Source organism: Bison bison, unplaced genomic scaffold, assembly GCF_000754665.1.
Source record: "Bison bison bison isolate TAMUID 2011002044 unplaced genomic scaffold, Bison_UMD1.0 scf7180017864370, whole genome shotgun sequence".
Classification (NCBI taxonomy): Eukaryota; Metazoa; Chordata; class Mammalia; order Artiodactyla; family Bovidae; genus Bison; species Bison bison.
The window spans coordinates 358,452-380,295 of NW_011494942.1; the positions used below are offsets into that span (position 1 = coordinate 358,452).

Here is a 21,844-nt window from a genome sequence, read left to right on the forward strand (position 1 = left end):
GTGGGCCTTAGAAAGCATCACTACGAACAAAGCTAGTGGAGGTGATGGAATTCCAGTGGAGCTGTTCCAGGTCCTGAAAGATGATGCTGTGAAAGTGCTGCAGTCAATATGCCAGCAAATTTGGAAAACTCAGCAGTGGCCACAGGACTGGAAAAGATCAGTTTTCATTCCAATCCCAAAGAAAGGCAATGCCAAAGAATGCTCAAACTACCACACAATTGCACTCATCTCACACGCTAGTAAGGTAATGCTTAAAATTCTCCAAGCCAGGCTTCAACAATATGTGAACCGTGAACTTCCTGATGTTCAAGCTGGTTTTAGAAAAGGCAGAGGAACCAGAGATCAAATTGCCAACATCTGCTGGATCATGGAAAAAGCAAGAGAGTTCCAGAAAAACATCTATTTCTGCTTTATTGACTATGCCAAAGCCTTTGACTGTATGGATCACAATAAACTGTGGAAAATTCTGAAAGAGATGGGAATACCAGACCACCTGATCTGCCTCTTGAGAAATCTGTATGCAGGTCAGAAAGCAACAGTTAGAACTGGACATGGAACAACAGACTGGTTCCAGATAGGAAAGGGAGTATGTCAGGGCTGTATATTGTCACCCTGTTTATTTAACTTCTATGCAGAGTACATCATGAGAAATGCTGGACTGGAAGAAACACAAACTGGAATCAAGATTGCTGGGAGAAATATCAATAATCTCAGATATGCAGATGACACCACCCTCATGGCAGAAAGTGAAGAGGAACTAAAAAGCCTCTTGATGAAAGTGAAAGTGGAGAGTGAAAAAGTTGGCTTAAAGCTCAACATTCAGAAAATGAAGATCATGGCATCCGGTCCCATCACTTCATGGGAAACAGATGGGGAAACAGTGGAAACAGTGTCAGACTTTATTTTTCTGGGCTCCAAAATCACTGCAGATGGTGACTGCAGCCATGAAATTAAAAGACGCTTACTCCTTGGAAGGAAAGTTATGACCAACCTAGATAGCATATTCAAAAGCAGAGACATTCCTTTGCCAACAAAGGTTCGTCTAGTCAAGGCCATGGTTTTTCCTGTGGTTATATATGGATGTGAGAGTTGGATTGTGAAGAAGGCTGAGCGCCGAAGAATTGATGCTTTTGAACTGTGGTGTTGGAGAAGACTCTTGAGAGTCCCTTGGACTGCAAGGAGATCCAACTAGTCCATTCTGAAGGAGATCAGCCCTGGGATTTCTTTGGAAGGAATGATGCTAAAGCTGAAACTCCAGTACTTTGGCCACCTCATGCGAAGAGTTGACTCATTGGAAAAGACTCTGATGTTGGGAGGGATTGGGGGCAAGAGGAGAAGGGGACGACAGAGGATGAGATGGCTGGATGGCATCACTGACTCGATGGACGTGAGTCTCTGTGAACTCCGGGAGTTGGTGATGGACAGGGAGGCCTGGCGTGCTGCGATTCATGGGGTTGATTCGTGGGGTCTCAAATAGTCGGACACGACTGAGCGACTGATCTGATCTGATCTCATCTACCTTGCAGGGTCTCATAAGGATTAATTGAATTGAGCCAGTAGGAGGCAGTGTAACATGGTGAAAAGAATCAGACTAATGAACCAGACATGTGAGGTCCCCAATCCTGGCTCAGCCTTTAGCTTAGCAAGGATTCAGCTCCTGGAACTTCAGGTCTCCTCTTTGAAAAGTGAGAATTGTAGGACTGTTAGGAGGCTTCCGTGGGATACTGGCAGGAAAATATATGAACAGTGTCTGCTACGTGGTAATTGCTCAATCGTTTGGTAAAGCATTTGGAATTCACTGAAAGATCGCTTTTATTTTTATTTAATTCTCAAGCTTTCATTTGCCTTGAGAATTAGCTTTTTAAAAACTCCTTATTTAAGTACAACATAAAGAAAAGTATATAAATTATTAATATATTCCAGTGAATTTTCACAAGTAAACACTTTAACCAGTAGCTAGATGAAAGTTTTGGAAAAGATATAATCTTACATGAAGAAATGTATTTAAAAAAATATTGCTGGGACCCCAGAAACCTCCCTCATGCCCCTCTCCAGTTGCTGCTCTCCTCTTTTCCAAAGATAACTATAATCCTGCATTCTTTGTTTTGTTACATGATACTGAACTTTATATTAAAAGAGAACTATGCTGCATCTCTTTCAGACCTGGCTTCTTTTGTTCAACATTATGTATGTGATATGCCATCCATGTTACATGTTGTTGTGTTTGGTCCATTTTCATTCATGTTGAGTATTCTACTGTGTGAATTACATAATTTATCCATTCTTATAGCTTATGGAAAAGGTCCGTTTTTATTCCAGTCCCAAAGAAAGACAATGCCAGAGAATGTTCAAACTACCGTACAATTGCACTCATTTCACACGCTAGCAAAGTAATGGTCAAAATTCTCCAAGCCAGGCTTCAATGGTACGTGAACCGAGAACTTCCACATGTTCAAGCTGGTTCTAGAAAAGGCAGAGGAACCAGATATCAAACTGCCAACATACATTAGGTCATAGAAAAAGCAAGAGAATTCCAGAAAAGCATCTACTTCTGCTTCATTGACTATGCCAAAGCCTTTGAATGTGGATCACAGCAAACTGTGGAAAATATTTAAAGAGATAGGAATATGAAGCCACCTTACCTGCCTCCTGAGAAACCTGTATGCGGGACAGGAAGCAGCAGTTAGAACATGGAACAACAGATTAGTACCAAATTGGGAAAGGACTGTGTCAAGATTGTATATTGTCACCCTGCTTATTTAACTTCTATGCAGAGTACATCATGAAAAATGCTGGGCTGGATGTAGCACAAGCTGGAATCAAGATTGCCGGGAGAAGTATCAATAACCTTAGATATGCAGATGACAACACTCTTACGGCAGAAAGCGAAGAACTAAAGAGCCTCTTGATGAAAGTGAAAGAGGAGAGTGAAAAAGTTGGTTTAAAACTCATCATTCAGAAAACTAAGATCATGGCATCTGGTCCCATCACTTCGTGGCAAATAGATGGGGAAACAGTGTCAGACTTTATTTTTTGGGGGGCTCCAAAATCACTGTAGATGGTGACTGCAGCCATGAAATTAAAAGACGCTTACTCCTTGGAAAGAGAGGTATGACCAACCTAGACAGCATATTAAAAAGCAGAGACATTTCTTTGTCAACAAAGGTCTGTCTCATCAAAGCTTTGGTTTTTCCAGTAGTCATGTATGGATGTAAAAGTTGGACCATAAAGAAAGCTGAGTGCCGAAGAATTGATGCTTTTGAACTGTGGTGTTAGGGGAGACTCTTGAGAGTCCCTTGGACTGTAAGGAGATCCAGCCAGTCCATCCTAAAGGAAATCAGTCCTGAATATTCATTGGAGGGACTGATTGAAACTGAAGCTCCAATACTTTGGCTACCTGATGCAAAGAGCAGACTAAGTCCCTAATGCTGGGAAAGATAGAAGGCAGGAGGAAAAGGGGACAACAGAGGATGAGATGGTTGGATGGCATCACTGACTCAATGGACATGAGTTTGAGCAAGCTCTGGGAGATGGTGATGGACGAGGAAGCCTGGCATGCTGCAGTCCATGGGGTCGCAGCATGACTGAGTGACTGAACAACAATAGCTTATGAGTATTTTCAAGTGTTTAGTTATCATAGGGCTGCTATGGGCATCATATACCTGTCTTTTGATAAACATGCATATTTTTCTGTTGGGCATATATTTAGAAGTGGAATTGCTGAGTCCACATGGTGCTACTGGTAAAGAACCCACCTGCCATTGCAGGAGACAGAAGAGACTCAGATTCGATGCCTGGGTCAGGAAGATCCTCTAGAGGAGGGCATGTCAACCCACTCCAGTATTCTTGCCTGGAGAATCCCATGGATGGAGGAGCCTGGTGGTCTACAGTCCATAGGGTTGAAAAGAGTCGGACACAGCTGAGGCAACTTAGCATGATGCACAGGATATAAGTTCAATTTTCAAAAATCCTGCCAAACTGTTTTCAAAGTGTTCATCCCGAATTCCACCTCTCCCGGCACTGTGTGATAGTTCCAATTGCTCCATAAATATGTCCGTCTTTGTATTTCCTGTCTTTCATTTTAGTCATTTGGGTGGTCTTAAATTGCTTTTCTTTGATAAATAGTGACATTGAATACCTTCTTTTTTATGTTTATGGTATTATTCAAGTGCATATTCAAGTCTTTTTTTCTGCTGTTTCTCTGTTGGGTTGTCTGTCTTTTTGTCATTGATTTACAGAAGTTCTTTATATTTTCTGGATATTAGTCCTCCTTTGGATACATGCTTCTTTTTACTCTTTATTTATACCTTGTGATGAATAAAATTTTTTAAAAATTTTATTCTTGTTGAATTTCTCAATTTATGGTTGTGCCTTTTGCATCTTCTAAAACTGAAAAATAAAAATTTTCCTGTATCAAGTGGTTTTGTTCTCACACCTGTGAAGTAGTTTTGGTTTGCATTTCATAAAGTGTTTTTTTGGCCACTAAGTTTTTGTCCACATCATCCTCTAAGGTTCAGAATTCTCTGTTGCTTTCAAGGTTCAGCAGAGTTTGGAGAAGATTTCTAAACTGGAGCAGGAAAAGGAACATTGGATGTTGGAAGCACAGTTAGCTAAAATCAAGCTGGAGAAAGAAAACCAGCGAATTGCAGATAAACTGAAGAGTACAAGTAGTGGGCAGGTGGTAGGGGTGGCCCAGGAAAAGGCTGCTGTGGCGACTGCTACGGGCCAGGAAGAAGCGTCCACTAAGGCTGTGCCAGAACCCGTCCACAGTGCCAGTGAGGTAAGTGTCTTTTTTTTTTATAATGGTAACTAGTGGGGATCCACCTGAGTGTTCGGAGTTTACCATGTAAATTACAGGAATTTATAACAGGAATCCATGTGCTCTGGAAAACTCAGGTTGGTGAGCAGGATGCTCCCTTCAAAACACAACTTTATTCAATTCTCTTTGATTTTACCTGCTACAGTTCCCCATGGTAAGGGCTGTGTTTCTGGTGAAGATACACTAAGTCAAGTTACGATGATTCTGTTTTTCCATTGAAATGTTTGTGATATGGGGCTTATGTTTCTGACAAAGGAGTAAATGCCTAACTTTTTATAGAAATGACCATAAATACGTTTTAAAACCAATAATATGGTATATTCCTAGGTAATATAAAGCTTTATGATTTACATATTAATACAGTTAGACTTCCTAAGGCAATATAGTGACAAGTTATTTTGCAGTTTTGTATTTCTTGTATTTAATTGCAGTGATTTAGAAGGTAAGGAAACATCTCTACTGGAATTACAGAATTCAGAGTTATATGGAGAAAAAATTTCTGATTATAGTATTTTGCCCACCGTAAACAAATAACTAAAAATCTAGAAAAATGAGAAATCAGGAAAGGAAGGGAAAAAAGACCCTCAAATTAGAAGGAACTCATTAAATGTATTTTTGTAAGCATTTTTTCTTGAGAAACTTGAGGGGAGCCGTGGTACTTGCTGATGGCCCTGTCCTAAGGCTTGCGATTCCCCTTATAGCTTCTGATGCTATTGAAGAGCAAGTCATGGTCCCTTTCACATCTACCTTCTGTCTGATTCAGAGCATACTTAATAGTAACATATACAAGTTAACTTTTATTTTCAAGATGTATACAGACCTCACTGCACCTTAACAGTGTCAGAAACCTGGAATTATTGTTAGTTTTCTTAGATGTGATAATGATATTTTGATTATTTAGGAGAATATCTTTATTTTTTGGAGGTAAATGCCAAAGTACTTAGAGTAAGATATCATCATATTTGCAGCTTACTTTCAGATACTTCAGAAAATGTACACACACAGGTAAATAAAGTAAATGTAACATTGTTCATTATCAAATGTATCAATGTATTGATAATTGTATTGATAATACGTCGATAAATGTATAAATGTATTAATACATTGTGGGTGCACAGGTGTTTATTATCCTTTTTTGCCCAAATTTACTATGTATTTACCTATTTTCATAATAAAATATAGGAGAGGAAAAAAGAATTAAAATTCTTAGAAAAGTGGAAAGCACACCAAACTTCCCAGAGCAGTGAGCTGAACGGCCAGTATGCTCACTGGAGGATCCTAGAAGCCCGATGACGAGGTTGAATCCTAGCCGCAGGTGTTGCCCTCTGCCCCTGACAGGGAGGGTGGCTGCCTAGCAGGACATTTCACCAACAGAACAGAATTCTGGCATCAGTTTAGGTACTGTTTGGGGAAGTGCAACATTGCCAGTACTTATCTGTGGACTTCCCTTCAGAGTCCATCTCATTGATCAGATCAGACTGAATGTTTTCATGATCTTTATTGCTAAATTATTTTCTAAAGGGCTGTATTAGTTTATACTCTTTATCAGCAGCATATGAGAAAATGCCCACAGCAGTGAGAAAATGTTTAGTTATTAGGGTCACCATGAAACCATGAAACTATCTTTAGGTCTTCTTGCCTGCTTTGGAAATAAGCGTAGAAATGACTCAGAGTTAAAATCTGTTCTCCCTGTCTTTCTTCTCAGACCATTTGTTGGGTTTCAGTAAAAATGGCTAACAGCGTTTGGATAGAGGAGATAGTGATGGTCATATCCATTATTGCCGTATGACAGAAATCATGAATGTGGTTATATATCTGAAGGGCCAGCTTGTGTTGAAAGATGATTTGTATCAAAAAATGATTGATTTGAGGGTGATCTTCCAGAATTCCACTGCTAGTGTGCTTTTGTTTTATTTCAATGTTGCTTGTTTCATTTTATTTTTTGGCAACACCACAGGGCTTATGAGATGTTAGTTCCTCAACCAGGGATTGAAACTGGGCCCACAGCAGTGAAAACACCAAGTCCTAACCACTGGCCCACCAAGGAATTCTCCTTAGTGTGCTTTCAAACAATGTGAACAATGTGAACAATGAGGAGAGAAAAAAATATTACAAGGGTTTAAGCTGTTGTGTTTAAAGTATAAACAGTCTGTTCTAAAGCTTTTTCTCCCTTGTGTTCTAGATTGGAATTTTAACCAGGACATCTGACAGTGAGGTAATATGTGCTTAACATCAAGTTGTTTGTTAGTAAATATCTGGCCACATGTTTGTTGACAAAGTCCAGCAAAAGTCAGCTTCATCTAATACATTTCTGACAGTTCTAGTCAATGTGGATCCATGTTGCTTTTCTCTTGGGTCAGTGTTAACTGTCACCAACAAATCACAGCCTGTTTCTGTAATTGTCTTCTTGAATGACTTGACTTGGCAGTTTGACAGGGTGTGGCATGAGCTTGGCCATCAGCTTGCTGGTATGTGGCTGGAGGCTGCGAGCCATTACCTTCCAGTGGGCCAGCTGGCAGAGCAGGGCTTTTCAGGGGCTTGACCATCAATGGGCTTGTAGTTCTTTCCAGCCCTCAAGTGACTGACTCCAGGTCAGATTTGGCCTGTCAAATAGGTTTGCACCTTTTCGTTTTGAAATACTGCAAGTGTAAACTTACAAATAATCATTAAAAGAACACTGAAGTCATTCAGCCTAACAGTCAGAATGGTGAACTGGCAAACATAGTTCAAGTAGGTTGGTAGATTCTTTGGTTTCCTTATTGGCCTTATACTTCAGGTAATCTTGAACTTATGCATATATTTCTAAACTCAACTGAGTAGGTGCCAATGCTAGTGTAATTAGAAAACTAGTCTGGGACAAGGGCCATAAATTGTTCATTATAGAAATAGTTTAATTCGTTAGTATGTTTAGAAGCATTAGAGCTATCTTAAGATAATGTGGGGGAAAAGAATGTTCATATTTTTAGGAATGCCAATAAATGCTCCCCTTCTCCCTGTTCTCTAGTTAGTGGAAGACATAGGAGACAGGCAGATAGAGATTTTGAAAGTTAGATATGTGGCACCTAACTGAGAGACATGGCCTCATGGCTGGGGGGCCTCCCAAGACTTCACTTCTGCTTTCTTCTCTTGAAGCCACACCTTCACTGTGAGATGGGCAGGGAGCTGAATAAAAGCTTCTGTCTTGTTTAAAGTTTTCCCAAAAGGTGGGAAAACTATGATTTCCCATCAAATTTCAAATGAAAATGTAGGAAATGTCGTCTTCTTTTTATTTGGCTAAAGTGATAGTAATCTTTTTTTTTTCCCTCTCAGAACGGCTTCATCCCACTGGCATTTATTCACTCAGTTACGTGTGCTCTCTTTAGGCCCCAGATGTGGAGTCTCGGGAAGACTTAATCAGAAATCACTACATGACAAGGATAGTGGAACTGACGTCTCAGCTGCAGCTAGCTGACAGCAAGTCAGTGCACTTTTATGCTGAGGTGAGTGGAGAGTCAATCGGATCAGGTGGATTTTCCTAACCTCTTCAGCAATTAGGTCACTGTCTTGGCCTCCTGCTGCTGCTGCTGCTGCTAAGTCGCTTCAGTCGTGTCCGACTCTGTGCGACCCCAGAGACGGCAGCCCACCAGGCTCCCCCATCCCTGGGATTCTCCAGGCAAGAACACTGGAGTGGGTTGCCATTTCCTCCTGCTGTTCACCACAAAAGAGAGATCAGAGTCAGTGTGTCTGCAGTGTGGATTTGGTTAGAGTTCATGTAGGTTGGTCCACACACCAACCAAAAATCTTTATCGGTAGACTTTCTTAGGGTTATATAACATGTTTTGAACATTATTATTATAGATTCCTTGTTTTAGAGAGTTATAAGCTGGTAACATTCATAGGTGAAGGAATTTTCGTTTAGGGGAATTCAAAGCAAAGTATGTCTTTGTTTCTCTTTAGTATACTCTTTAGTTACTAAATGACAACTTGTGGTAATGAGTTTTTATAAATGATAAAATGCAAAATGTAACCTTTTTCAACTTTTAAAAAATATAAAATGTTGCTTTTTGTTACATTTTATTCTTCCATCACCATATAATTCATTTTCTTAAAAGGATTAGAAAAAGGTTATGCAAGATAATAAAATTATACAAATTCCTTGATGAAGAGGAGAAAATGAAAGAAGAAATTACAGATACCAAGAAGTGAGAAACAAATTATAAATAGAATGGAAATTGCTCAACATATAAGGATACATGTAAGGTCTCTGATTAGAAACTTTTTCTTAAAAGGTTAGTTGTAGATGTCAGACAGAGATGTATAATCCTTTAAACTGTTAAGGAAATTGACAAAGGAAAGATCAAACCCTTTACTAGAATGTGACTTTGTGATTTTCTCCTGTTCTGCAGAGACAGGGAGGTTGATAGGAAGCCAGGTGCTAGAAGTTAAGAGAGGCTTTGCTTCTCTCTTCTTGCTGAAATAAATGATATACATAGCTTAGTGTTGCATACCTGTTTGAGAAGATGATCAGTAGTGATAACTGTTGGATTGTAGAAAAATGAGGACAGCAAGTTGGATGCTGTAGTACCCTACTGTTTGAACCATGTGGCACAGAACATCATCTTGTCCTGCTTTGGATCCCTAACTACCTTCTGAGTTACTCTCCCAGAGTTGATTGTCCTCCTCACAAGGGCCTGTGTTTTGCAGAGCTCTCTCCCTCTTTCTCTGGTTCAATGGCTGAGCACATAAATGTGTAATTAATAGAGAGTGGTTGATTTGGTTGGCTGAACTTGCCTGAAATTCTCTTATGAGGAATGAAATAAGTAACTGGGGAATTTCTGAGGATTTCCAAGAGATTTGCTTATCTTAGTAAATTCTTTTAGCACAATTGTGATACAGGAATTTTAAAATTGTTCTAGTTTTTCCTTGTCTGTAAACAGGAAGTGGTGACCCTCAATATGACTTTACTGGAATGGTCAGTCTGAGCATTTGATGTTGACACAGCATTCAAATGTGTCTCAACAGATTCTCCGTGTCAACCTCGTGGTTTATCAGAAAATTTAGTGATCCTTTTAATGGCACGCCTTCTTTTAACAATAGCATGAAATAGAATTTTTCTTTTTTCTTCTTCATGTACTGTCTCCAGATAGCCTCGGTTTAGTAGACCGCCCCCGCGCCCCCCAAAAAATAAAAGCCAACTGGGGTCTTTAAACTGCTCTCACTTTTTTTTCCCCTCATCGACAGAGTGAGGCTGTAAAGATCTTTTTGTTCCTATGATATGGTCTCCAATAAAGGGCTTAAAACACAAGAAGAAAAGTATCTTAGAATTCATACTGCTTGATGCCATTGATCGCTTTTGAAATAACCACTTCCTTTCTCATCCAGTGAACATGAATCTTGGGTAAATGTAGAAAACTTCTTATACTTTTTGTAACCTGTGGTCATCAGGCTAGAGTTTGGAAAGAAATACTGATGAACTTGGGTTAGTAGATGTTTTTCCCTCATTAAACTGACGTGAGTGAGGCCCACTCACATTTCTTACGTGTGCTCCAGGGTGTGGCACAGGGCCTATGGATGGAGATTCAGCAGATGTTTGTGGGATGAAGGGAGGAAGTGTGGTCCTGGGGATTGTTTTCTAGTTACCTTCCCTGAAGTAAATTCGGTCTGGGGAAATGCTTCCTGAGATTATGGTGTGTTTTCTGATTTCGCAGTGCCGAGCACTCTCTAAAAGGCTGGCCTTGGCTGAAAAGTCTAAAGAGGCACTGACAGAAGAGATGAAAGTAGCCAGTCAGAGCATTAGCCGACTTCAGGTGAGTTTCACGTTACCTACGCAGTGTGTTTTTTCATTGAAAGTTCTTAGGCTGAAAAATCAGCATTTCCCTTCTAAAATGGTGACATTTGACCTCTAGATATAATACTTTTCTTACCATTTTATTTCTAGCTCATTTTCAAGTTACAGCTCATTTATGGCAGGCAAGAAGTGGTTGTATTATTTGTTTCTCTAGTTTGATTTCAATTATAAATAGTTTTGTAGTCAGCATTTCTTTAAATAATACTTATTTATCCATAGTCCTTCCTTTTTTTCTTCCTCCCAGTTGATAATCCCTGTCATGGCTGGCCGGAAGTTTATTTTCTTCATATGACTCAATTCCTTCTCTTTATTGATTCATAAAACTGACATAAACTGAAAGATAGGGCTTCATAATATTCCTTCTTACTCACTGCTTTGTTTTAAAGCCTTGTTTCCAGAAGCCTTTAGTAAATATAAACATGCTACAGGCAAAGAAATAACTCATTAACAGCAATACACACTTCCTTCTGGTTTCAGATTCATATATAGATTTTCTAGAATCACAAGATTAGATGTTAAAAGGCCAAAGAGAGCCTGAGAGATGAGAGGAGAGAGGAAGGTGCTTTTTCTAGGGAGAGTCATGCCCAGAGGGCTGTGGGATCCCCATCGAGTGTGGGATGGTGGGAATGTGCTAGAGACCACCTTCTCCACCTCACCAGAGGCTCAGGAAAACCTGAGGGAAAGAGCATGAAGCCCTCTTGTTTTTTTTTTTTGTTGTTGTTGTTACACTTTTATACCTGGCACAGAAGGAAACTCATTTCTGCAAAGAAGTTCAGAACCCATTTTGAAGGCTGAGAAAAACTTCTTCCCCATTTGTACTTGTTCTCTTGTTAGACCTGTGGCTTAACCTGCTTCTTAATTGATCAGATAGGTCATCTTGATAGGTTGCTTTTCCAACATTTTTTTTTTTTCTTAAATTAAAAGAACTTTCAAGTGGTATAACTGGTGGAGTTTTGCTTTCTCTTTTCTTTTTTCCCTGGCCATTCAGGATGAGCTGACAACTACCAAGAGGAGTTACGAGGATCAGTTAAGTATGATGAGCGACCACCTGTGCAGCATGAACGAGACGCTATCTAAACAAAGAGAGGAGATTGACACACTAAAGATGTCCAGTAAGGTAGGGGAGGGACGGGCCTCTCTGAGGAGTAATAGTTAATATTTAATGTGTTTCATGTAAGGTACTTCATTGTTGAGTGTTTCAGGAGCAAAGGATTAAGAGATTTGAAGTGTTTATAAATCATTTCACTTATCCTCTTATCCGAAAGTAAAATGAAGATTGTTTGATTGAGTTACAAGTTGAGAGAAGGTCTGACCTCCAGGTCCTAACTCTGTGTTGCTTGCTTTTTGGTATTTGGGGCAATTCTGCTACTGTTGTGTTAGTTAGGAGCACTCTTAAGAGGGTTTATGATGGGGATTACTCTTTTATTTATATGAATCTAAAACGGTCTCATTGAAAAGTAACCTTCTTAGCAAATTTATTCTCATAATATATCCATATAACCAAGGGCTATTTTGTCCTTTTAATTCCAAAGACTTCTTAAATTTCATTTCCAATAAAGCCTCTGCTTGTCCAGGCTGGGGTCAGTAGATATGGGTAGTGTTTTTGTGTTGAAGGGCATATCCATGTATCATGTATCTTTGTTGTATCATTATACACACACACACACACACACACACACACTCTTACCATGAGAGGTAGGCTTCAAGAGGCCAGAGAGCTGGTTTCATGCATGATCTCAGATGCTTGGCATATTTTGATAACTCAGACAACACCCTGCCACCAGCAGCTTGGATCTGCTGTGTCCAGCCTGTGCTCTTTACAGTCCACGCTGCCCCTCACTGATCTTGCAGGCATGTGCTGAGTTCCTGTTGCGTGCTGGCCCTGGGAAGGACATAGAGATGAACAGACCATAGCTTCATTTTCGCATCTGCCAGTGGTGGTGCAGAGCTGCATCCCGCTCAGTTGATGTCTCCTTGGAAGTGTATCATGTTAATGCACTAGAATTTGCCTTACAGAATTTTGTTTCTCAGTGTAGTTTGGTGGTATTGATTGGCCTCTGGCTGCTTCGGAGAATGTGATGCTTTTCTGGGACATTTTGTGATGGTTGTGACTGGCCTATGTGGTGCTGATTAGGGTTCTCTGGTTACTGGTGCTTGGGGAAACTTGGGCTTGTAGGTAGAGGGTAGGGTATTGGTCCTTTTGAAGAATGCCTCCTTAACCCTTTTGGCCTCTTGGTATTCCATCAGGGCAATAGCTGACTCATGTAGAAAGCACATGCGTTAGTGGGAGTAGCAGGAGAAAGCCTGCTTCTAGCACCTAACATTTGAAGAAAAGTAGCAGTCATTATAGGGAAAGTTTTCAGACCTCAGAGCTGCAGAGGGCATTTGGTTCTGAATTGAGGAGGGTTAATGTTGGGGATAGGCGCTTCCCTGGTGGCAATCAGGAGACCTGGGTTCGATCCCTGGGTCTGGAAGATCCCCTGGAGAAGTGAATGGCAACCCACTCCAGTATTCTTGTCTGGAGAATTCCAATGACAGAGGAGCTTGGTGAGCTAGCAAAGCTCATTGTCCCAAAGGTAATTAATTGTATTGCAGTTACTTTGGAAGTGAGGAAATTTTTAAGCCCTCTTGGAAATTTTTAATCTAGTCCTTAGAATATCTGTGATTAATAAAGCATAGAGTTAGCGATCCTTTTTTACTTTCTAGTTTCTGTTGTTAACCTTTCTTTGATCTTTCTGTGGTCCCTATATTTTGTCCCCCCCACACCACCCCCCATTTATTAGTCATTTAAATTGCTATAGCATCAGACAGCTGAGTTGACGTGGTCTCCATTGGATACCAAGTAAACATCCTGAAGCCATTTGTTTGCTGTTATCTTGCTCTGAATGTCTGTGTTTTGTAACCATTTCCCACATTTATATGCAATAGTTAAACGTAGGAATTAAATTAGAATGCTTTCCCTAAAAGTGAACTTCTCCAGAAAAAAGAAAAGTTACATAAAACTGGAAAGTCCAAATCTCTGTATATGAGGGAATCGGGAATTAAGTTAAGACATTTTCCAAGTTGCTCTCAGCTGGTATCTGAGCTTCCTTTTATCCTGAGATTATCTTTGCCACTGAGATGTTAGTTGGCAAAATAAGTTCTTATTAAGACCTTTTAAAAGGTGTTCATTTTAACAGCAAAGGAACAAGTTTAGGCTAAAATATTTTATTCAGCTTTATGAAATCATAAAGTACCTTGTCTTTGAAACAAAATGAATATATGAGGTTTGATAAATCCAAGATATGCTTTCTTTTCTTTATTACCTGTGCTCAGACACCAGGGAAATAAGGTAGATGGAGAAAAGTGGGGAGAGTGAAAAGTAACAAACTGCTCTGTGATTCCTAAATAAAAGTTAGCGATGGAAGGTTATCAGCTCTTCTCCTTCTTGGAAGCTAAAGTTTTCCACAGTGAACTATGGCTTCCAGACAGCTTGGTCTCTAAACTGTGTGGATGATTTTTCTAGAAGTTGGCATTCTTATTGTTGATATTTTTCTTTGCACAGGGAAATTCTAAAAAGAACAAGAGTCGATAGTTTACGGATAGCAGGTTGGCGACTTCTTTCCAGAGCTGCTACTGCTGAGCGGAGCTGCGGGGCCGACCCTCCACGTCCAGTGCTGGCCGCCTTCAGGAAGCTGGAGTGTTGTTGGGCCTAGTGAAGTAGTCAGTGTTGTAAATGGCCTTGAAATATTTAAAATATATTTGTAATCAGTAAGGCAAATACAGAATTTGATGTTGACAGTAAAATGGAAAACAATACACATACCGTGGATATTGTAGGTTTCCTTATGCTGTTTTTACTGTGCACTTTTTAAAATTAGGTTTTAATTTCAGTATGTAAGAACAACAAATATTTTGTATATTTTCAAACTCTATGATATGGTAATCAATTTGGTATCTATGGAATAGATATATGTTTCTGGATAAAATGCTTACATTGTCAAACTGTCATTACTTCTCACTATAATTGAAAACAGTCTCCAATTCCTTTTGAAGACTTATTCATTCTCTCTGTCTCTCTTTCTCTGTTCTGGAGGGACTGGGCCTTGAAAACTCCAGATCTTGTGGTTTATTATCATTGTCTTCGGCTCTTCAGTACCTTCTCTGTGTTGGAATAATAGCTTAAGGAAATTGATGTCAATAAATTCATACATATATCAAACTTTCAGTCTTCTGAGAATCTGATGAAGGAAACTGAAACGTACTAAAGTAGGCTTCACAGAGTTACCAAATCCCAGTTGATTTAGATATAATCTTTCTAATCCTTCAAATTGGAATAATTGTACAGTTAATCCTTTATTAAGGCTTTGAGTACCTCTCAAGGTACTTGTAACTATACTTCAGGCAAGGTTGCTAAGCCCTTTCAGGCTCCTATTGGTTTATTTCATAAACATTGTGTCATTTCAGTGTACATTTCAGAGGTGTCTCTCCCAGCACCTCCCTCCCCAAGTCTTTAGTTTCTCTTTTCCTCCGAGTCTCCTACACATGCCCATTTCACGCCATGTCTACATCCCCAGACTGAAGCCCCTCCTTTCCCACCTCCCTGCCTGCAGCTTCATCTCCTTTGAGCCTCTTCACTGGGCAGTTGCTAGTCACCCTCCAGAATGCACTCTGTTTCACCTCAGTGCTCAGCACCGCTTCCCTCTGTGCTCAGCACAAAGGCCAACTCCTTGGCCCCCTGTTCTTGGCTGCCTGCTGTAGAGACAGACTGGCCGTTGTGCCCAGTCTTCACAGTAATGGAAGTATTTGAATCCTGCCTCAGGGATCTCTGGGTGAGTCCAGCTCGGTCCCATTTCCCCTAGCCCCTTGGCCCTTTCTGTTTTGTGTGATCTGTTCATTTTCATTCTCTGTCACCTGAACCAGCAGTGTTCACTGTAGCTGCGCCTAAGCCCCCAAGCACCATGTTGCTTAGCTCCACCGTAAACCTAGAGTTTCCAACCCCTGCTAGACCCTCAGTGTTCTGTGACCCTGCGTTCTGAATTTCTCGTCCATTTCTCTTCCTCCTTTGGAGGGTTTGGAACTAAGGAGTGATGTCATCTGGCTTATGCTTTAATGGAATCATGGGTTGCTTGGCTGAAAATCGATTGTAGGGGAGCAAGGATGGAAGTAAACAGAAGAGTTAGGAGGCTATTCAGTAGCAGGAGGCTGTTGAGAGATGATGGTGGCCTGGACCATGCTGATGGCAGTGGAAGTTGTGTGAAGGCTATTTCTGGATTTGTTTGAAGAGAGTAGATAGGAATTGCTGAAATCCCAACTCTTTCCTCTCTATACTTCTATTACTCTTTATAGTTCTGTTACTTTTCTCTGCTTTTACTCCTAATACTTACCATAATCTAATGTACAATATGTTTTGCTTATTAATCTTGTTTATTGCCTGTTTCTCCCCTTTAGAGGATACAGTTTCATAAGGGCAGGTTTTTGGTCTGGTTTGCTCACTGTTGTCTTCCCTGTACCTAAAACACTGCCTGGCATTCAGTGAATGTTTGTCAAAAGAATGCTGCCTGGGCAGGAACGTGGAGTGTGAGAGAAAGAAGAGTCAGTCAAAGGGGAAGCCAGGGATTCTGACCTGAATGAACCTGAGTGCAAGGGAAGATCGAGGGAGTAGCATCTTGCTTCTACCTGGCTATGAGTTAAGCTGAACATCTGGGAGTCACCTTGACTTCCTCCTCACCTCACGTATCTCGTTTTTTACCTTGTCTTGCTGAACCTTCCTGCCTTTTCACATATCTCGGCTCTAACTTCTTATCTGATGCCTTAAATTGAGCCCTGGCTCCCTGCTGCCTGGATGACTCACTCGTCTTCCTGTTCGCCAGACATCTCTCTCTCTCCACGTAGCACATTTCTGCAGAGCCCATCTCCTGGATGGAAAGAAAGCCTTCACAGTGGCCCCTCATTGCGCTCTGGCTGTAGTGTGTACATGTGAGACATGTATACTGACTGTCACTCACTTTTTCCTTATTCTCTTCCAAGCGCTCCCCCCTCCACCTGCCCCTGCCCCTGCCCCCTTGCTATAGTCTCTGTAGAAGGAAATGGCAACCCCTCCAGTGTTCTTGCCTGGAGAATCCCAGGGACAGGGGAGCCTGGTGGGCTGCCGTCTGTGGGGTCGCACAGAGTCGGACATGACTAAAGCGACTTAGCAGCAGCAGCAGCAGCAGCAGCAGTGAAAGTAAAGTCGCTCAGTTGTGTCGGACTCTTTGAGACCCCATGGACTGTAGCCTACCAGTCTCCTCTGTCCATGGGATTTTCCAGGCAAGAGTACTGGAGTGGGTTGCCATTCCCTTCTCCAAGTCTCTATCTACCTTTATGAAAATCCTCAGACCTCTGGGTCAGGAAGAGTGTCACTTCTCCTGAGAGATGGGCCTGCTTTTCTCATAGAGAAAATGTGAATCTTGGGTTGTCCTTCTTTGCTTTGGTGGCCGGGACTTGTATCTCTCCCCAACTGAGAGCTGCCAGAGCTCCCAGACCAGCGGTCCCTATCGCCCAGCATGGTGCCTGGTCCCACAGACCTGCTGGCAGTCCCTGTGGAAGGCTTGACCTTTGTGTAGGGGTCAGTGCCTCTGGGAGGTTTCCTAGGTCTGAGCAACAGGGCAGGACTGTAGAGGGTGCAGTTGGTTTCCTGGTAAAATTGTCCCTTTTTAACTTAATTGCTAAGATCTTTGTTCTTTAGGCAGAGTCTCTTGGCAAAGTATATAATGACCACCACTGGGTAACCATTTATTTAAGTCAGGCATGGTAAAGACTTATTTCTTTTAAACTTCCCATAACTGTATCTCATTGGTGCTAATACTGTCCCTGTTTTACAGTTAGAAAACTAAGGCTTAGAGAGGGTAAGCAGTTTGTCCATATCACACAGCTAGTCCATGTGGGGCTGGGATTCAGATCCAGGCTTGTCTGATTCCAGAGCCTGGCTTATTCACTACTGTAGTATGAGCCTTTTGAATTGAGGACATTCAGTTCTCTTCCTACAAGTACTATATATTTGGAGGATAAAATACTAAATTTCTCAGTAACTCCTGTACTTAATGCAACTTTCCCTTTCCATGTCTTCAGTAAGTATTCCTACCCCTTCTTTCAGCATTTATTTAGCTTCTTGAGCTAATGGGCTGGGTACAAGGTTTGCCTTTGATACCATTTTTTTTCTTCTCTGACCCCTATTTTTATTTACATATTCCTCGTTACATAAACCTTCCCAGCTACCAAATTCTGAATTTAATAAATTTATGCCATGAGTCTGCCCCTTATAATCCACTTTCTGTACAAACTTTGTTGTTATTTTTTTTTTAAAGGAATTTAGTAACCACAAAACTAGAGATTAGTATGAACCCTTGTGTCTCCATCACTTCTTACAAACATTTTGTTAATCTTGTTTCGTCTTTTTTTCCACATGGCTTCTTTTCTGGGAGTATTTTAAGGCAAGTCTCAGACATTGGACCCTTTCCCCTGTGAACACTTGAGTCATGCGTATCTTTTATAAAGATGAGAGTGCTAACTTCTTAATCTGCCTCACCCAGTGCCTGCTGAGTGCTTGGTGCAGATGAGACTGTGATAAGCAAGGCAGTCTGCTGGGTGCCCTTAAGAGCTTACAGTCTGCTAGTGAAGCAACAGTGATCCTGTAAACGCACAATTACAAACTGCCATATGTCCTGTCTTGCCCTGGGCTTGTCTCAGACAAGGCGGCAAGTGAGAGAGAAAACATAGAGGCTGCTGCTTCCTTGATTAAATGTCTGTATTTTTACCAAAATTATAAACTCGATTTGCGTCAAGCTGTACTTATTACAGGAATGTCTCTGGTGGTCCAAGACTCTTTGCTCCCAATGCAGGGACCCCAGTTTGATCCCTGGTCAGGAACTAGATCCCACATGTTGCAGCCAAGAGTCTGAGTGCCACAGCTAAAGATCCTGCATGCTGAAACTAAGACCTGGCACAGCCAAATAAATATTTAAAAATAGTACTTATTACAAAGAGAAAACAAGGCAAAAGAGACAGTCTCCTGATTTTCACCCTCATTTCATGCTCCCCAGAGAAAAGCACTTTCACTCACTGTCTAGATCCAGCTCCCTATTTCCAAATGACATGCTACTTTCACTTTTCCTGTTAGGCATTGTCAGTTGATTTCCCAGTTAGAAGATGAGGATTTGTCTCTGTTTCATCTGCCTCCCTTTCCCTACTGTTCACATACATATACACGCTTTCTGTTTTCGTGTTGTCTCTTTCAGACTAGTTATATCAACATTTTGATTAGATCGATGCTCCATGTATATTTTAATATGATCATTTAAATGCTGTTGGTAACTGAGTCATGTAATGTACTGTGATGCCTTTTCCTTTCTTGTACAACTTTTTTTGTTTTCCCTGGAGTTAATAACTATATCTGTCTTCCATGGTGCTTATCACTAATTTATTCCTAAATTCTCTCCCAGGTGCCCAGGTGCATAATTCTCATCTCAGTGTGATCAGATTCAACTGGGTATTTAGCTAAATTTATCTTCTTCAAGAAGGCTCTCCTAGGGAATTCCCTGGCTGTCCAAGGGTTAGAACTCAGTGCTCTCAATGCTGGGGTTCTGGGTTTGATCCCCGTTCTGAGAACTAAGATCCCACAAGCCATGTGGTGCAGCCAGAAAAAGGAAGGAAAGGAAGAAATCGCTCCGAGAGTCCTTTGATCTGTGCCAGGCTATCCTGGTTGATCTCTAGGCCAGCGGTACTGCTGCTCTCTTGGGATCTTCCTCCCTTATCATCCTGGGCATTGTGTCTCCTCTTAAAATAACTCTCTCCACAAGCCTTTCCAGTGAGCGTCTTTTGTCTCTACTTGCCATTGCTGTGCCCTCTCAAAGAATCATCTGTTCTGTCCAGGCCTCTTAAAACATGGAAAGTGAAAGATGAGAGAGAATTCTCAGTCCAGGCACAGATAGGGACTCAGTTGACTGAAGTTCACATAGGAGCAAATAAAAAGGACTTTAATCATTCATTGCTTCCTGGAGATGATGGAATTTTCAGAACTTACTGAAACAATATTTCTGACTTTTTCTTCATTAGATACTATATGCTTATTGTGGAAAATTTGGAAAATGAGGAAAAGTGTTGAATACACATCTTTTTGGAGATTCAGCTATTAATATTTTTGTTTATTCCTGTTCTTTTTTCATGCATATATATGATACATGTTTTCAGTAAAAATTGGGATTATAAGAAATTCCAAATGAGAAAAAGAGGCTCTTTAATATAAAGTAGCAGGGAGGGGGGTGTAGGTTTGCTGGCTGCACAACTCCAGGGGGCACTGTTCACATTCTGTTCTATAGCAGGCCTGGGTGAAGGGAGAAGACGCTCCAGGTTCAGCTTGAGCAACTGTGATAAATAGCATGTATTTTGTTAGGTCATTTAACATACCACCCCCTACTATGCTTGTTATAAGCAATACTGTTCACTTTTCAAAGCTAATAAATAAAACTGGATTCTCCACTGCTTTTGGGAAGACTTAACTCCATCACTTATGCTAACAGATACTTTTTAGCAACAACCATTTTCCAAGTTCATTAGCCACTAAAACAAAACAAAAATTCATCTGCACTATTTCCAAACAAAAATGTGAGAGAAAAAAACAAAATGAGGAACCAATTAGCTGAGAAAGCCACCAACAATGTTGGAGCAAAAGGCTCTCTCCAAATGATCATGAATTAAAGCTTTCTTCATCATAAAAACCCTCAGACAGAAGAATGAGCAGTTTATAGTTTTGTTCTATGCAGCATTGACCCTGGAAGTTGTTCCCAGCTCTTAAAAGGCTGGAGATAGCAACTTGGTTGATGAAGGCTAAGAAACCATCTGGCAGGGCCACACTGACAAGGAATAGGCTGTCTTGGGACAGAAGAGAAGCTTCTGTTCTCAGCTAAGGGCCACTTTCTCAGACACTGTGGTGATAAATGGAAAGCTTGTCAGTAACTTTTGCCTGTGCTATACATTTTTAAGCAGTTTGGTAATTAGCTCCAAAATAGGAAACTAACTGGCAATCAGCGCATTAGAGCAGGAAAACCCATTACATTTCTTCCAAATCTTTGAAAGAAAAGGTCATAGAGCAGGATTAGAATAACTGTTTTTGTAAAGAGAGGATCAGAAGAATTGACTCCTGGGTGGAAACATGCTGAAGGCTATTATTGTCTGGCTTATAGGTTTAGGCCCCTCAATAGGCACCTCCCCCACTTAAATCCTTTGTATTGTTTTAAATGATCTCTGTTCCTTCAGTGGCCCGCTGCTCCCCAAACGCCAGTGGGATAGCTGGGTGGTGACACCTCATAGGTCCAAGAATAGAAAAAACATGGTTCAGTTAACTAACAACAACAAAAAAAACAGGTGCCATGAAGCAGGGACCCTGCCTTATACTGACTCCCTGACAGTGCTTAGCAGAATGCCTTGTACACAGTAGGTGTTCAGTTAATGCTAATTGGATACATGTTAGGAAGCAGGCCAAGGTACTATACACAACTGTAGCTCAAGCCATACCTAGGGGTGTCCTATCTCCAAAACAAAGGATAGCCAGTCTCAGGCCATTCTGAGTTGATTAAGTGATTGTTTCTCTATGTATTACTGATTTCATTTGGCATTCTCAGTGAGGATGTACGCTTTTTATTTATCTCTGGAAATTGCTTTTGAAAGAGTATTTTAGTTTCCTCATGGATAAAGTTGTTTAAAAACATCAGTTCAGAATGTATCATGTACCTAAAATGGTGTGTGTTTCTTTTTTTTCCTGTTTCTTTTTCACTGCTGTTGAAGCCATCACTGGTTAATTTTTTGTTTAATACAGTCTTCCACAAGGCTTTATCTTGAATGAATGTTGTAATATAAACAGACTGTTGTAAAGTTTTTAGAGAGGGATGTTCTTATCAAGCATTTTGGGCTAAGATTGTCCTAGATCTGAAGTCCTCACTTTCCAATAAAGTCCCTTTTCACATTGGGCATTTCCAAAAGCTGGTTTGAATTTATATTGATCCTGACAGCTTCAGCTAATTCGAGATTTGAGGAATTCCAAGTTAATCTTCTAGATCATATTTATAGACAACTTGCTGCTGCTGCTAAGTCGCTTCAGTTGTGTCCAACTCTGTGCAACCCCATAGAGGGCAGCCCACCAGGCTCCCCTGTCCCTGGGATTCTCCAGGCAAGAACACTGGAGT

General features: G+C 40.8%; 1 protein-coding gene across 2 annotated transcripts in view; it reads left to right on the forward strand.

The window, feature by feature from the left end:
* Nucleotides 1–15,814, forward strand: part of PPP1R21 (protein phosphatase 1, regulatory subunit 21) — a 74,278-nt gene extending 58,464 nt beyond the window's left edge. For both annotated transcript variants that reach the window (XM_010855894.1, XM_010855893.1), the window contains 6 exons: nucleotides 4,538–4,780; nucleotides 7,002–7,034; nucleotides 8,182–8,298; nucleotides 10,507–10,605; nucleotides 11,635–11,763; nucleotides 14,191–15,814. In XM_010855894.1, coding sequence (XP_010854196.1) covers nucleotides 4,538–4,780; nucleotides 7,002–7,034; nucleotides 8,182–8,298; nucleotides 10,507–10,605; nucleotides 11,635–11,763; nucleotides 14,191–14,220 — 651 coding nt within the window. In that variant the 3' untranslated portion in view covers nucleotides 14,221–15,814. The remainder of the gene's footprint in view (nucleotides 1–4,537; nucleotides 4,781–7,001; nucleotides 7,035–8,181; nucleotides 8,299–10,506; nucleotides 10,606–11,634; nucleotides 11,764–14,190) is intronic.
* Nucleotides 15,815–21,844: the final 6,030 nt, after the last annotated feature.